The sequence below is a fragment of the Melitaea cinxia genome, chromosome 6 (genome assembly GCF_905220565.1).
Source record: "Melitaea cinxia chromosome 6, ilMelCinx1.1, whole genome shotgun sequence".
NCBI classification, from domain to species: Eukaryota; Metazoa; Arthropoda; class Insecta; order Lepidoptera; family Nymphalidae; genus Melitaea; species Melitaea cinxia.
The window spans coordinates 8253843-8269044 of NC_059399.1; the positions used below are offsets into that span (position 1 = coordinate 8253843).

At 32.2% G+C, this 15202-nt stretch overlaps 2 protein-coding genes across 2 annotated transcripts in view; one reads left to right on the top strand and one right to left on the bottom strand.

The window, feature by feature from the left end:
* The window catches only part of LOC123654312 (constitutive coactivator of PPAR-gamma-like protein 1), a 29281-nt gene extending 25645 nt beyond the window's left edge, over positions 1-3636 (bottom strand). Inside the window, exons 1-8 of the mRNA XM_045590224.1 lie at positions 3570-3636; positions 3094-3308; positions 1481-1659; positions 1022-1135; positions 800-946; positions 541-702; positions 257-452; positions 63-172 (exon numbers count right to left, since the gene is read on the bottom strand). Coding sequence (XP_045446180.1) covers positions 63-172; positions 257-452; positions 541-702; positions 800-946; positions 1022-1135; positions 1481-1659; positions 3094-3241 — 1056 coding nt within the window. The 5' untranslated portion in view covers positions 3242-3308; positions 3570-3636. The remainder of the gene's footprint in view (positions 1-62; positions 173-256; positions 453-540; positions 703-799; positions 947-1021; positions 1136-1480; positions 1660-3093; positions 3309-3569) is intronic.
* Positions 3637-10340: 6704 nt separating this feature from the next.
* On the top strand, positions 10341-14712 carry LOC123654613 (GTP-binding protein Di-Ras2). Its single transcript, XM_045590508.1, has 4 exons — positions 10341-10720; positions 11265-11360; positions 12578-12838; positions 14127-14712. The coding sequence occupies exons 1-4, from the start codon at positions 10583-10585 to the stop codon at positions 14259-14261; spliced, it is 630 nt and encodes a 209-aa protein (XP_045446464.1). The 5' UTR covers positions 10341-10582; the 3' UTR covers positions 14262-14712.
* Positions 14713-15202: the final 490 nt, after the last annotated feature.

Consider the following 15202-nt stretch of genomic DNA (forward strand, 5'->3'; position numbering starts at 1 on the left):
GTTGATAAAAAGGCGTGGATGACCTCAGTGATAATAATATGATAAAGAAACAAATGGGAAACCTCATGTTCAGAAGACTCGGTAGCCAATTTTGAAGTATCCAGGTCCATGGAAGTAGACTGAGGACTGTTTTCTGGCTTCTGATTTTTTTTGTTATTTTTCGGGCGACGACCTTTCAACAAACACAAAAATCAAAAACCACTAATTTAGATAAAACGTGTTGTGAAAGTGAGTTGTATTTGTAATTTCAACTTACCAGAAGCAGTTCTGTATTTAAGAAAACCATCTTTGGTACCATTTAGATAATATTGTACAGCTTGTTTTAATTTGGCAGCACGAAGATCATTCAAGTCCCCAAATATTTCAATACAAGCAGCATCTACATCTGATGATGGTAAATCCTTTACAAATTGACCTACAGTTTTAATGAGAGTTTCAGGGGGAACTTGTTGCTGAAATATTAAATTAGTATGTGATTTGATGATGTTGGTTTCATACGATTTTTTTGTAATGTGTTGAATAATAAAATACATCATATACCTTTTTTTGAGCAATACCTAAGCGTTTATAAAAGTCAGTGAGACTCTGTTCTGATAAAATAACTCCCCCTAGAAGGGCAGCCAAAAGACATAATCTATCCTGAGGTACATCAAGTAACTTTGGCAAGTCATGTACCATATATTCTTTGGTTTCCAATGATGACTAAAAAAACAAGAAATTATATTAATTGAAAGAAATTATTATCAATGCAAGTAAATACTTCACAATATATGTCACAATGTATTTAATAAATACTAACTCGATAGGTGAGTTTTAGCTGAGATGAACTGAAGTATCTTGGTGGTTGGAAAACTAAATATTCTCCAGAACAACCAACAAGACCAGCATAGGTTTTCTCACGGCACAAGCCAACCACTTCTTGACAATGATCATCCGATGAAACCATCTATTTAAAGTAAATGTCATGTTAATATTGATGATTTTGTATTAAATTTGCCATTATATATGACACATTACATACAATTGGAATGTTGAGATATCGCAAAGCTGTTCTAAGGCAAGAGTGTAATCCTGTTGGAGGAACCCACCATACTTTTGGTGGTGGAGTGCCTTTTGTAGCAATGTGTCGCAGCACCTGTCCAGAAAAAACAAATACATTAATATCTATTATTTCTTATATAATACTGTACAATCTCTTGATTTGTCAATTAGCAAGTAGTACCAAGAATAACCTGTTTGTTTCACACATCATTTTAACTTTTAATATTTTTTTATAAAATGTGACTGGAAGCAATTAATGAAAAAACATAAAAACATAAATTTATGTATTTATTTATTTATTTAATATTAACAACAATGAGAAATGGATTGTTCTTTATTTTTGGGAAATCTAAATTCTTTAACCGTAAACTAAAAAAAAGTTCATTGTAGGTTTAATAAAAGTGCTATGTATGTTAACAATTTCTTTCTAATAACTTACAGAATTGATTCTCTGCCTGTAGGTTGATTGATTTTGTATCCAATGTTGAGGCATTGCAGGTGGTGTAGGATGGGCTCCATTGAAGCAAACACATAGAGCAACTTGATGCTCAGCTAAAGCCTGTGCTAGGGTTGTGAGGAATTGAACACAACGGGCCCATTGTCCACCACATGCCCAATCTAGATTAAAATATATATATTTATTTATTTACAATGTATGTCTTTCAGATTTTTTAATGAATATTAAATTAAAATCTTACTCTGATTTTGGCAAATCCGCAAGGGAGCCATTTCAAGAATAATCTTAATATATATAAATCTCGTGTCACAATGTTTGTCCTCAATGGACTCCTAAACTACTTAACCGATTTTAGTCAAATTTGCACACCGTGTGCAGTTTGATCCAACTTAAAAGATAGGCAATATTTTATTTTGATATATTATGTTATTATTATAATTCAGAAAAAAATAAGGTGATACGAAGTTTGCCAGGTCAGCTAGTAATAATAATAAATTAAAATCTTTCATCAATACAAATAAATGAAATTGGAGTGTCTGTTAGTAATATTAAAAAAGAACCGCTTATTACTAAATGCGTATGGATGTGAATATGGTAAATATACCAAAATATCATTTTTTACAATTTTTGTCTGTCTGTTTGGCTGGACAGATTTTGACGGGACTTTCACTGGCAGATAGCTGATGTAATAAGGAGTAACAAATTACAAATATACTTTATTGTACAACCAAAAACAATACAAAAAACATAAAAGAAAAAGAAACAAGTGAGAAATAATAATAATAATAACAAAAAGGAATGTACAAAAGGCGGTCTTATCGCTAAAGAGCGATCTCTTCCAGACAACCTTTAGAAAAAGGACATGAATAAGAATAAAGCGGCATAGAGGTGTACTTTAAAATAATATATGTAAACACATATAATTATATAACTATACATACACTTGAATAGATATTATTACAGGCATGAAACTACATATAAGAGTACATACATAAACATACATACATAGATTCATAGATACATACATACATACAATATTAACAACTATTACAAATATAAACGACAGAGTACAAAGGAAATATAGCACTAAATCAGTAACGATATTATAGCAACTTTAAGTAATGGTCTAAGAGTAACTTAGCCTACTTTTATTGTAGATTTTTTTTTTATAACTGCAAACTGAACAATAACTTTGTTAAATTCCACACAGACGAAGTCCCAGGCACAGCTAGTAGTATATATATAAAGTAACTTATTTTGTTTGCTTACAATTAGTTAAATTAACTGTAATCTATTTATCTGTTGGAATTTTGTGTATGTTTATTAGACTTAACTGTGCTTTTGTGTTGCATTGATTTATACCTGTCAACTCTATGTGCTCACTAAGTATTGTATAATAATTGCTGTATACACTCATACTGTATTGTACCTGTGTCTAACTTTGCTATTCTACTTGCAATGTTTTTAAGATGTGTCAATGGTGTGTCTATTTAATAAATAAATAAATTAAATTAAGCTTACAATACTACCTTCATTGTATAAAACTATTGGACGATTAATTATTTAAAAAAATAGCGAAAATCTTAAACAGTTACCGGAAAAATATCCTCCATAAAGACGGTCTAAGCACCCTTCCGCGTCTAATACCAATCGAAATCCACCAGGATGAGTTCTAGCAATTCTAAACAAATCAACACCTACACCCTCGTTTTCTAGAAATATTTGTAGATCTTGAATGCCCATGGTCGTCGGCTATTCTAAATCGTGTAATAATTCGATCGAACACGTTCGTCTCGACTGTCTAAGCGTTCTGTAAAAATACAGAAAATTGTTTAGAACATCTTATTATAACATACAAATTTTACGATGGTAAATTGTTTATTTATTACCCTATTCATGGAGAAATAATACCAGATCTGTATAAAAATACATGCATGAAATGGAGTGCATAACCGGCACGTTTTCAGGTTTCATTTTAGCTAAAATATAGTAATCCTCATGTACTAGGAAATATTATAACTATATTTACATGCAATGAAGAATAAATAAATAAAAGACACCAGGTACGAACCTTATTTCAAAAAACCATGCCAACAGTGAATTACGGCAGCCGAAAGTTGGAAACGGAAGCCATTTGTAATTTTGTAATTTTCTAATCTTTCCCTGCTCAATGTTCGTCTCCACAGATTATATATTACTTATTGATTTGTAATATTTATATCCTACAAAGATGCTATAAAGCTACAGTAACATACAGGCGGATACGGCCTGCCTGTACAGGGCTTAGAAAACCGTTATAAATTCGGTAACTTTAATTTGTCTCAGCAGTCATAAGGACATAACGTATTACCTATTTATAGAAGTATGATTTATGATACCTTAAATGAAGAATTATTTTGGAGCTACTATACCGGTATATTTTTTACCGATATAAACTTATTTAACTTTATATTTAACGCTACATACTACAACCTATACGGTTAATTGTTATTGTCACCATGTTGTCACCCATAAAGGTAACGAACTTGGTTTAACGAAACACACTCGTACAATATATGATAGAGAGAGATAAAATTTGTTATTTAGGACCGTTTAATTGGTTTTTAAATTACTACTTCATGAGTTAATGCACCTTGCTTCTAAAGTGTGCATATTTATGGATGGATAGAATATGAAATAAGCTACATTTCGTTGTTTATTATTATTTATTTTACTGACACAATCTCTTTGAACAAGTCTTTTTTTATCCAACTAAATTTAAGTATTATAAAAAAATGAGTGTGCTTAAGACCATACGAGTACAAGACTGAAGTAAAATTTCCGCACAATAGGCCTGCACTGTCTTAGTAGATATACGAAACTGGCTATGGGAAAAAAAGAGAAAGAAAATGTGAGCTCACACCTCTCTCTCTTGTTCCGTTCACCTTACCCAATCACATTTTTCGTAACGCTCTAGTCACGTATTCATCGGCTCACTGGGAAGTAAGCAAGCGTAGCGTGAAGAAGTCAAGTGTGCGTAATGAAGATTTACTTCAATAATGGTTGATTTCTGTTGTTAGCTTTTAAATTTGTAATTCTAACAATTATTAAAATATTGGATTTTGTATTGATTTACTCTTATTGTTTACTAGCTGCTGCCCACGACGTCGTCTGCGTGAACGCTATACAGCACCAAAAATACCTATGATTATACCTTTTAAAATAACATTCATTTACCCGTTTCTTCTTTACATTTCATATCTACAGAAAAATCTCATAGATGGCGCTGCTTTAAAATTGTCTTGTCTACTTATATTCATTTAATTATGTTTATCGGCTAAGTAACTTATATTGCGTGATTTTTATAGTGTGAAGTTAGTTTATATAGCATGGTTATTAACATAATAACAAGACCATTCAAATATGCGTCGTTATTTTAGTTACACGTTGTTACAGAATGTGTTGAGGAAATAAAGGTTCACTGCTCGTTCCCGGTAGGTGATGATATATGTAGCCTATATGTTGACCCGACTTCTTAATAATATTCGTGCCAAATTTGAAGTCAATCCATGCGGTACTTTTTGAGTTTATCCCGGACATACATACAGACAAACAGACAAAAATTCTAAAAACTATATTTTTGGCTTCGGTATCGATTGTAGATCACACCCCAAGTATTCTTTTAAAAAAATATTCAATCTACAGTTTTGACTTTCCTACCATTATTTACCATTATTATTATATGTATAGATTCGTTTAATACCGGGAAGTACAAAGATGTCGACACCATCTTCCGAATGGTTAATACCAAGAAGCTTATGTAAAATAGTGGAGAGTGCATCTAGAACATTTTAGTGAAGATATGTTCATTCACCCCAGTTATGTTTTCTTTATTTAAAATTGAAATGCTATGTACAAAAACTCCCAATCAATATGTGCGAAGGAGCAGACAGACATGTTCATTATTTAGAACGAAAGCATGCTTTTTTTGAGCAAATGCTAGCTATAAGTATATATATTATAGTAGTAATTTTTGAAGGGGATTTGTAGGGGAACCTGTGGGACCAACGCCCTTCGACTTGACCACTGAGTAGTTACTCTGATGCTGCAAATGTTCACGGATGAGGCTAATCACTTAACATCAGATGACTGCCTACTCATTTGCTCACTTTTTTTTATTAAAAAAAAGGATGATTTGATTTAGTTCTGTGTGCAGGACCACTTGGTTTACAATTATTACAGTATGCTAGTATCGACCAGTTATTCTAGCCTGTCATATTACGAGTATCTTCCTCTCGCATTTCACTAACAATCGACGCTTTGCATTCCAAGTAAAATCATACCTAAGTCTATTTTGGAAACGTTTTCCATTTGGTGCCGCTATTTCTAGTTATTCTAGTAATCCTCTATATATCCACTTATATGTGTATAATATGTATATAATATGCACCTATGTATATATGAGTATATATTTATATTTTATCTTTTTTATGTAGGCCATATTACATTTTTTCCTTTATTAGTGTAATATCTTATATTACATATAGTCCATAGTTTTCTGTGTTTATGTATATATTCATGTCAAAGTGTATTTTATCAGAATGCCACCAAAATAAGTAACAAACCAATAGTGGTCCTGAAAACCAGTGTTAGGACTAATGGTCCTAACTTAAACCGAGGTCGTACTTTTTTGTGAGGCATGCTGCGAACATGTATAAATTATGTATTAGTTAAATACTTTTAATCAATAAGTTTAGTTTAGCTCTTTTTTTCTTTTTCTCTGCCTACTCCCCTCACTAACATACGCATGTTAAACAGGAAATTTACTAGGAAAATAAAAAATATGATCATAACAAGTCAAAAAAAGTATGGAAAGAAGCAAGGTTCATGAAGTTGGCACCCAAAATTATGAATTTATAATTTATGATAAGTTAGTTTTATTTAATCGTCTGCGTGTTAAAATTTATGAAAAGAAGGATCAATAACATTTGTTTGCGCGTGTCCTCGTTTTTGAGAAAAATCAAAATCAAAATTGGGTGCTACAACGCCAGCACCCAAGAATGAAATCCACTTTTGGCTTAAAAATGGCAGTATTTAATATTTTTATTTACACATATCAACTGCGCATGACACGCGCAGATTGCACCCGAAAGAATTAATGAGCTATAATAACTCAATAATTAATTATTAATATTTTAATATTTTCGGGAAATAATCAGTGTGTTCCACTACGCGAATCCATATTGAATTAACGTTTTATTCCAATCCATGCGCGGGCATTTAGTGGAACACGCCCAATAAGTCAAGCCACACTGCCACAGATTTTCTTTATTTGCCACGTGATCTAACTTCTCACTTTATAACTAAACTAGCATCTCGCGCCGGCTTCTCACGGGTTTTTAAGAAAAATTTCAGCAACTTTCAATCTTAGCGTACAGTGCAAATTTCATCAAGATCGGTTCAGTGGTTTAAAAGAAATGGGCCATAATGTTACACGAAATCTTTTTTCATTGTAACTTGTGCTACATCAGTTTACCTTTTCAATTCACTCTTGGATGTTTTTAAAAACACAAAATTATCTAATTATTTATTGTGTTAGGTGTCATTCATGTGCATTAAATACTCAAAGTGTGCGCGCCATAAAAATTAAGCAGCTAATTGGTGTAAGTCTGTTTATCAACACCAAGCTATAATGAGCTAGAACATGTCCACTGATTTTTTATTTTACGCATCGGCCTACCAGTGACGACAGTAAATTGCGACGTTGCCACATCCACTTCATGGCTCATTAAAGGAGATAAAGACGGATATGCCCGCGTGGATTGGGCTGAGATCAAACTAATCGCAAATATTACGATAGGGTCCATCCACCAAATTTGATGGATCTAATTATCACTAGAGTTTGAAGATTCCTTATCCCTAGCACATCATAATCGTAGCGTTCTTATTGTAATTGTTATTTGTTAAAGTACCGAAAGAACATAAAGATCGTGATACCATCTTCTGAATAGTTGATACTAATTTTCTGATTGGTCAATCACTATTTTGTAACCGATTAGCGCAATTATTGTCCTATAAATTTAATAATTTGTAAGTAAGGAGGGAGTTATGGTTTAATTATTGTGAGACTAGCGTTGCTGCTCGATACGTGGTTAGTGTGATAACTTATTTGATATAGTTACAAGTGTGACTAAACACTGAGCTACAACAGATGTATAAGATTACCGAGCTCTTGTTCATGCCGGGGCTAATAATTAAGTCTACGAGTGAAAACAAAACTCTACCCCAGTGCCATCGATATCAGGCGTCTGGGCACAACTCCGCAAACTGCCACCGCAACCAAGAAGGTTTACGCTACGCCGACGAGCATCTTGCTAGATACTGGCCGCGTTCATTTGAAAAACCCCCATAATTTGACAATTGTGGGAAGGCACGTATCGCTATAGACTGATGGTGCTCGGTCTTTAAAAAGGAAGCAAGACGGAGGGCAATAGTTGATACCACAACGGTCTGACACTCCTCTGTAAGCCGATCGGTTTGACGACGCGTTGGCGCAGCGGTCACAGCATTGGATGTTGCGATGAGTGTCGCGGGTTCGAGCCCCGCTCACGACCGACATTTGTATTGGCCATATAGATGTTTCTCATGGTCTAGGCGTTTGTGCTTATGTATTGTGTGTTTCCGGACCTCCAATACGGTAGAAAATCCTAGTATGACAAGAACCTATACAGCCTATGTAAGAAGCTCACTGGACAGGACGAACGCGTGAACCCTTCCCTCAGTGGTGATAGTAACAGAAAACATCCCGCCAGTAACAAAGCAGAGATCCTGGCGGAATACATCGAAAAGCAGTTCTCCCCAAATCCTTCGAACACTACGGATGAGAACGCCGTCCGCCATCATGTGGCAGTCCAAGAAATAAAATGCAATAATTTCATATTAGTTAACTTTATTTGTGATAATAATTGTGTTTGAAAGCAAGCGAAGAAACTTCAATTATATCGACAAGTAATACAACATAGGTAGACGAAAAAATAATCAAGTAAATACGCATTATCAAAGATTGCTCCAAAAGTTGTCATCAGATCTCGTAGAAATTTAAATGTGACCACGTGATAAACATCGGCTTTCGATTAAATTAAAAATCATTAAAATCGGTACACCCAGTAAAAAGTTATGCGGATTTTCGAAAGTTTTCCTCGATTTTTCTGGGGTCCCATCATCAGATCCTGGTTTCCTTATCATGGTATCAAACTAGGGATATCTTCTTTCCAAAAAAAAAAAGAATTATCAAAATCGGTTCATAAACGACGGAGTTATATATATTTATATATACGGTCGAATTGAGTAACCTCCTCCTTTTTTGAAGTCGGTTAAAAAGTCAACTAGTCTCTAAGTTCCTAGTTTACAGCTAAAGGCCCCTAACTAGTGACCTCTGTCCCTCCGTATTTTATTAACACAATAAGTATTTATCAGTATTAATAGACTAGTATCAATCAGGATGTTTAAGTAGGTAAGAATCCCACAAAACCCGTTTCTACCCCAAGAGCCGGACATCTTCTTGAAGATTTTCTCTGCGTAAAAAAATATATCAATCAAGATTGTCTAATTGAGTAAAAAACAATTTTCCGTTAACTTTTTTGATTACCAAAGTACTTCAAAATGTTGATTTTGCAATAAAAAGCCACGAAAAAAAAATCGGCAAAATAAACACGCTTTCATGCCATAAAATTAAATTTTATTTTAAGCCTTTTTTATTTCCGCGAAATCGCTATCAGCCATTTTGGTGATGTAATATGGATAATAACAAAAGTCGTGTATGACGTATGTAAGACAGAGCTCGTTCAATACGTCAAATGTTCAATACCTTATACATATACTCTTTGTCGTTCAACTTTAACAGCTACAAATATTTGGTGTTTTTGTGTAAAATAATGAATTACAATAGCTAATTAGCTATCGTTCGTGTGTAGTGTCTAGTTGTACAAATACTAGCATTAAAAAACTAATAAGTCTTAAATTTGGCAGTAACAAAAGGAATAAAACCTAACCTAACACTTTCTAACCTTGTTTTTCAAATTAGGTATATCTGCATTAAAAAAAAAAAAAAAAACAGTGTAATATAACACGTAATAGTTACAAAGATGTTGTAACATTCCGAAATTCGGTAGAACAGAGAAGTCTGGGTTACATGCAAAAAAACTTTGCAACCATCATTGAATCAATTTTTGGCAGATTCGTACTATCTGCTTTTACAAAACCTTTTTGCATTTAAATAAATAAATGGTACAAATAAAATGCACTAACGAAAGAGGCAAGAGCACAAGTATTACTCTTTGAACTTAAAGTTGATAGACACTGACAGAACCTTGTTATTGTCCGTATGACGTCATACCATGGCGGGTCGTGTTTTAGGTCACGTGATATACAGATTAAAATATACGACTTTTAATTTCAATATATTAAAACAATAATGTGCTTTTATGATTCCAAATCAGAATATTTAAGTGCATTTCTACATACATTTTAATTTTTATGAAATTTTATAATTTATTTTTTACTACCGAAACTCGAAAGTACCCTATTTTATTAAATCTAATTAATCGAATAACATTTTTCTATGCAATTTCGTTTCCTCTTTAATACTTTTTAGCTAATTTTGTTAAAATTACAAATCGAATTATATCTTATTTTTACATACTATAAAATTTGTAATTTAGTAATAATTATGTAATAAAGTGCAACATTTTTCTAGGATAAATTCACGCCAATGGAAAGTTTTGTAAAGTAAAATTTTGACAGTACAGTTTAGAGCGAAAGACTCGAATCTAGCTCTCAATAATTAAAAAAAAAATTGACGTTTGCTTTGCGTCATTCGTTGTAGGATGTGTTGATTGAACTTGATTGGGCGTTGTAAAAGTAAAAAAAATATTAAGAATGTATTTTCAGTATCTCATAAATATTGCCTATTATTGTTCGTAACTGCAAATAAATTTAACTGCTACGCATCTTTTTGAAAAACTGAAGATGCTATAAATAATCGCATTAATTGAGGAATTTAAATTTCATAAATTGATTTCATAGAGAGTTCTCAAAATATTAGTAATGCCGGAGCAAAGCAATGATTATCGTGTTGTTGTATTTGGTGCTGGAGGTGTAGGAAAAAGCTCTTTAGTGTTACGATTTGTTAAAGGCACATTCAGAGAATCTTACATTCCCACCATTGAAGACACTTACAGACAAGTAAGTCTAATTTTTAATCTATTAATCGACGACTCGTATACTTAATGTGTAAAAAATGTTACATTAATATAGGGTTAATTAGCTGTTTCGCTGGAGTGATGCTGTTGCCTGCAGATTCGGGACCCTCCAATTAAAACGGCTGAAGGCTCCCACAGGGGTTTTGGTCGTATTGCACCCCCAAGTGCTGAAGCCGACATACGGTCTAGGAATGCCTACCCAAAAAAAGGGTTAATGAGCTGTTGCACATTTGTATTGACATATTATTATATATCAGGAACATTTGGCATCTATCCTTAAAATACTGGCTGTAGGCCAAGAAAGCCTTGCATAGATTTATCCTTCTGTCTTCCTTTCAAATTTTTTAATTGTATTCTAATATTGCTTGAATCATTCTTAAATCAATACTAAAGTTGATTATATGTTCAAAGAATAAATTGTTAATAATAATTTGATTATAATAACACTTGGTCTGATAGGAATACTTAGTTCTATCAGAATAAAATAAATGTTATTGAATGCCTTTATTAACATGATTCGTTTTCAGGTAATAAGCAGCAACAAAACAATTTGTACTCTCCAAATAACTGATACAACGGGATCTCATCAGTTCCCTGCAATGCAAAGGTTATCAATAAGTAAGGTAAGAATAACGATCACAATAATGCTGTTAAGTTGCTATTTATGTTCTTTATATTTGTATTATTCAAGAGTAGTTTATTTTTAATAAAATAATATATTAACATAAAATAATAAATTAGAAAAATTAAAAGCAAATCATGATTATTTTGCAATTGTTCATATTTTGTTTTCTAATGTTTACGCGAATTTTACTCATTTAATGAAACAACTTTTTTCGGATTTTATCGCGGTTTATTATTATCTTTTGATTCCCGACGTTTCGGATACTTTACAGCAACCATGGTCACGGGGGGACTGAGGTGTCAGACGTCCCAACGTTACAAAGTTATTCGAAACTACCCGACATACATCAATATCTTATATAGTCCTATCTACGCAGAATGTGCTAATTGAGTCTTTAATCTGTGGTGAATTATGCTTGGTTTTTGATTTAATTATATTAATAATGGGGTCCCAAGCAGGTGGTAATTGCCAGCCATCTTCTCTATTGAAATTTGGATGTTTTTTAATTTCAATAGCCTCACGGATCATCCTTGGTTGGAATCGGTGTTCTTTTGCGAGGATCTGTGGTCTATCGAATCTAATATAATGGTTTTAAGTCAGCTATATGTTCTTTAACGCGAGTTCTTTAACTCGCGTTAAAGTTAATGTTAAACATATAGCTGACTTAAAACATCGTCGCTATACTAAGTCCGCAATCTGTGAACACAGTCTAGACACAGCTAGCCATTATATTAGATTCGATAGACCACAGATCCTCGCAAAAGAACACCGATTCCAACCAAGGATGATCCGTGAGGCTATTGAAATTAAAAAACATCCAAATTTCAATAGAGAAGATGGCTGGCAATTACCACCTGCTTGGGACCCCATTATTAATATAATTAAATCAAAAACCAAGCATAATTCACCACAGATTAAAGACTCAATTAGCACATTCTGCGTAGATAGGACTATATAAGATATTGATGTATGTCGGGTAGTTTCGAATAACTTTGTAACGTTGGGACGTCTGACACCTCAGTCCCCCCGTGACCATGGTTGCTGTAAAGTATCCGAAACGTCGGGAATCAAAAGATAATAATAAACCGCGATAAAATCCGAAAAAAGTTGTTTCATTAAATTGTTCATATTATTATTTTTTTCATTAAATGTAATAGTAACGGGTTTTGTTAAATTTGATGGGTTGTTGTTGGAATAAATTTCTTAAAATTTCAGGGACATGCATTCATTCTTGTGTATTCAGTCAGCAGTCGACAATCATTGGAAGAATTAAAGCCCATATGGCAGACAATAAAAGAAATTAAAGGAACAGAATTACCAAACATTCCTGTGATGCTCGCTGGAAATAAGTGTGATGAGAGTCCAGAGATTCGAGAGGTTTCTGCAGCTGAAGGACAAGCACAAGCCCAAACATGGGGAGTTTCATTTATGGAAACTTCTGCAAAAACTAATCACAATGTCACTCAACTTTTCCAGGTAAATTTAATATACAGTGCAACCTCGATATAACAAATCGGAGGGGAACAAGAAAATATTCGTTATATGTATCAAGTAATTCGTTGAACTGAGGTTTGTTATGTTGAGGTTAGGTTGGTCTTAAACTCCTTATAAAGAGGTAAAAAAATAGTTTTATTTACCTCAACATTATGTAGGTACTCATCTTGTTATAGCAGTTTCTACTAATAAATGATAACACATTTTTATCAAATTATTGCATGTATTTTCTATTTAAAAACAGGTAGGTAACAAATTTTTTTTGCAATAATAATCAAAATTAAATGCAGTGAAATCCGTAAAAGAAAAAAATCTGTAAATTAATGATGTTTTGCTTTTCTGCGACCGATGGGAACACCTTTTACGTTTCTGAGCCATTTTAACTTCAATTTTTAACAATAGTGATGAGCAGAAGTGTTTACATTACTTTCCATCAAACAACAATGATTGTTTTACGAACGAAAGTGTGTCAAGACATGTCGCGACATGAATCGTACTATGAGATCAAGAGTTATACATTGGTGGGAACTTTATATAAAAATTTTAGGTTGACAAAATTCGTTAGTTAGAGGTATTCATACCTTTTCTTGATAGTTGAAAATTGTAAAGGTATATTTTATATGGACTCTTATGGACAATTCAAGGGGATTACGAAAAATTTGTTAAATCGAGGAAGTCATTATATTTAGGTACGTTATATTAAGGTTGTACTGTATTCATGTTAGTTACTTTTATATGATGTATAATTATACATGTATAGTAAAGCACTAAGAAGTAACATGGAATATGTTGAATTTGCGTAACTACTACTTACAATATAATTTGCCCATATTGGTCAAGACAATAGTTAACCATGGGAACTAGCTGGGTTGGCAGGATTAAATACTTATGATTTAAATCAAGAGTTAAATCGCGAATACAATCAAATAATTTTTCTATAAAAATCAGTGATTTAATTAAATGTGATCAATTTTATTTTCATTCCCAGTTTAAAGATTAGAGGTCTTTTACAACTGAGAAATTAATATCATTACTATGGTACCTAAACAAAAAAAAAAAAAAAAACAGGTTGCCAGTTTTGTGGCATCTACCACATAGTCACAGTCCTCTTCTGATTATGTAAAAATATATTTTTCGATTTTTTCAAAAAAAAGCATATTTTTTCCAACCTAGACAACTAGTTTTACTTATCTTTAAAATAAATAATTTTAAATAAGGGTTAACAATGTTGTTTGTTCTGTTTATTTCATAATTATCATTCCTACTTCAGGAGCTTCTAAATATGGAAAAGAACAGAAATGTATCCTTACAAGTTGACGGAAAAGGTAAAAAGAAAAAGGAAAAGGTGGTTAAAGATGGAGGTGAAGCATCTGCTAGTGGAAGAGAAAAATGCCTTGTCATGTAATGGACACAATTTTTTTTTATATTGTTGATTTTTGTCATCAAGTAATAAGCAACATTGCATGAAGTGTGACAATATTAACACAATATTTTTAATAAAATAGATTAGAGTGAACTGTAAAAGTATTCATAACAAAGCTTATTTAAATGACTTTCACTATTCAGACTGTTGAAAAAATCAATTGTGTCTTTTTAGAATGGTGAATGAAATGCAATATTGATATATGATTTACTTAGTTTTGCATACAAATGTATACAAATATATCTATTATTATTTATTATTAGTTCCTTTTCAACAAGTTCACAATGTAATTATTTTAATTTGATAATATTAATTGTTTGCACGTAATGTTGTTTATTACTGAACATACCTGAATAAAATCATGCTGAATTATTCTAGTCATAATATTCAATATGTAAAAGGATTAAACAAATTTATTACTGCATTTAATTAAGAATGATTATTATTATTATGCCTATTATATAATTGGTTCTACTGTGACAGATCTAAAAGTTGTCATATTCTAAATGAATATTTTGCTAATAATAAGAGTTAATTTATTTACACTAGTTGCATATTACATTACTATTGACTGAAGTGACACTAAGAAAGTGATAAACAATTCTGCATGATGTGAAACATACAACGAAATCAAGTCTCTAGGACTCTCTGTTATATAATTGTGTGCTGATATATAAACAGTCTTGTTGCATTTTATATATAAGTATGTTTTGAATATTTAGTACCTGAAAAAATGACATTAGTTTTTTTGCTTTAGTATTTTTATGGAGGGGTAATAAATTTGTAGCAACAAATAATAAATAAACTTCAATTTTCGTTTCTTTAGTTTAGTAATTAACAATCTATTATTTATTCTTAATTGTTTTAGAATATGTAGCATCACATTCAGTGGTGTTTTTGATCTCAGGTTTGTGTATATTTTT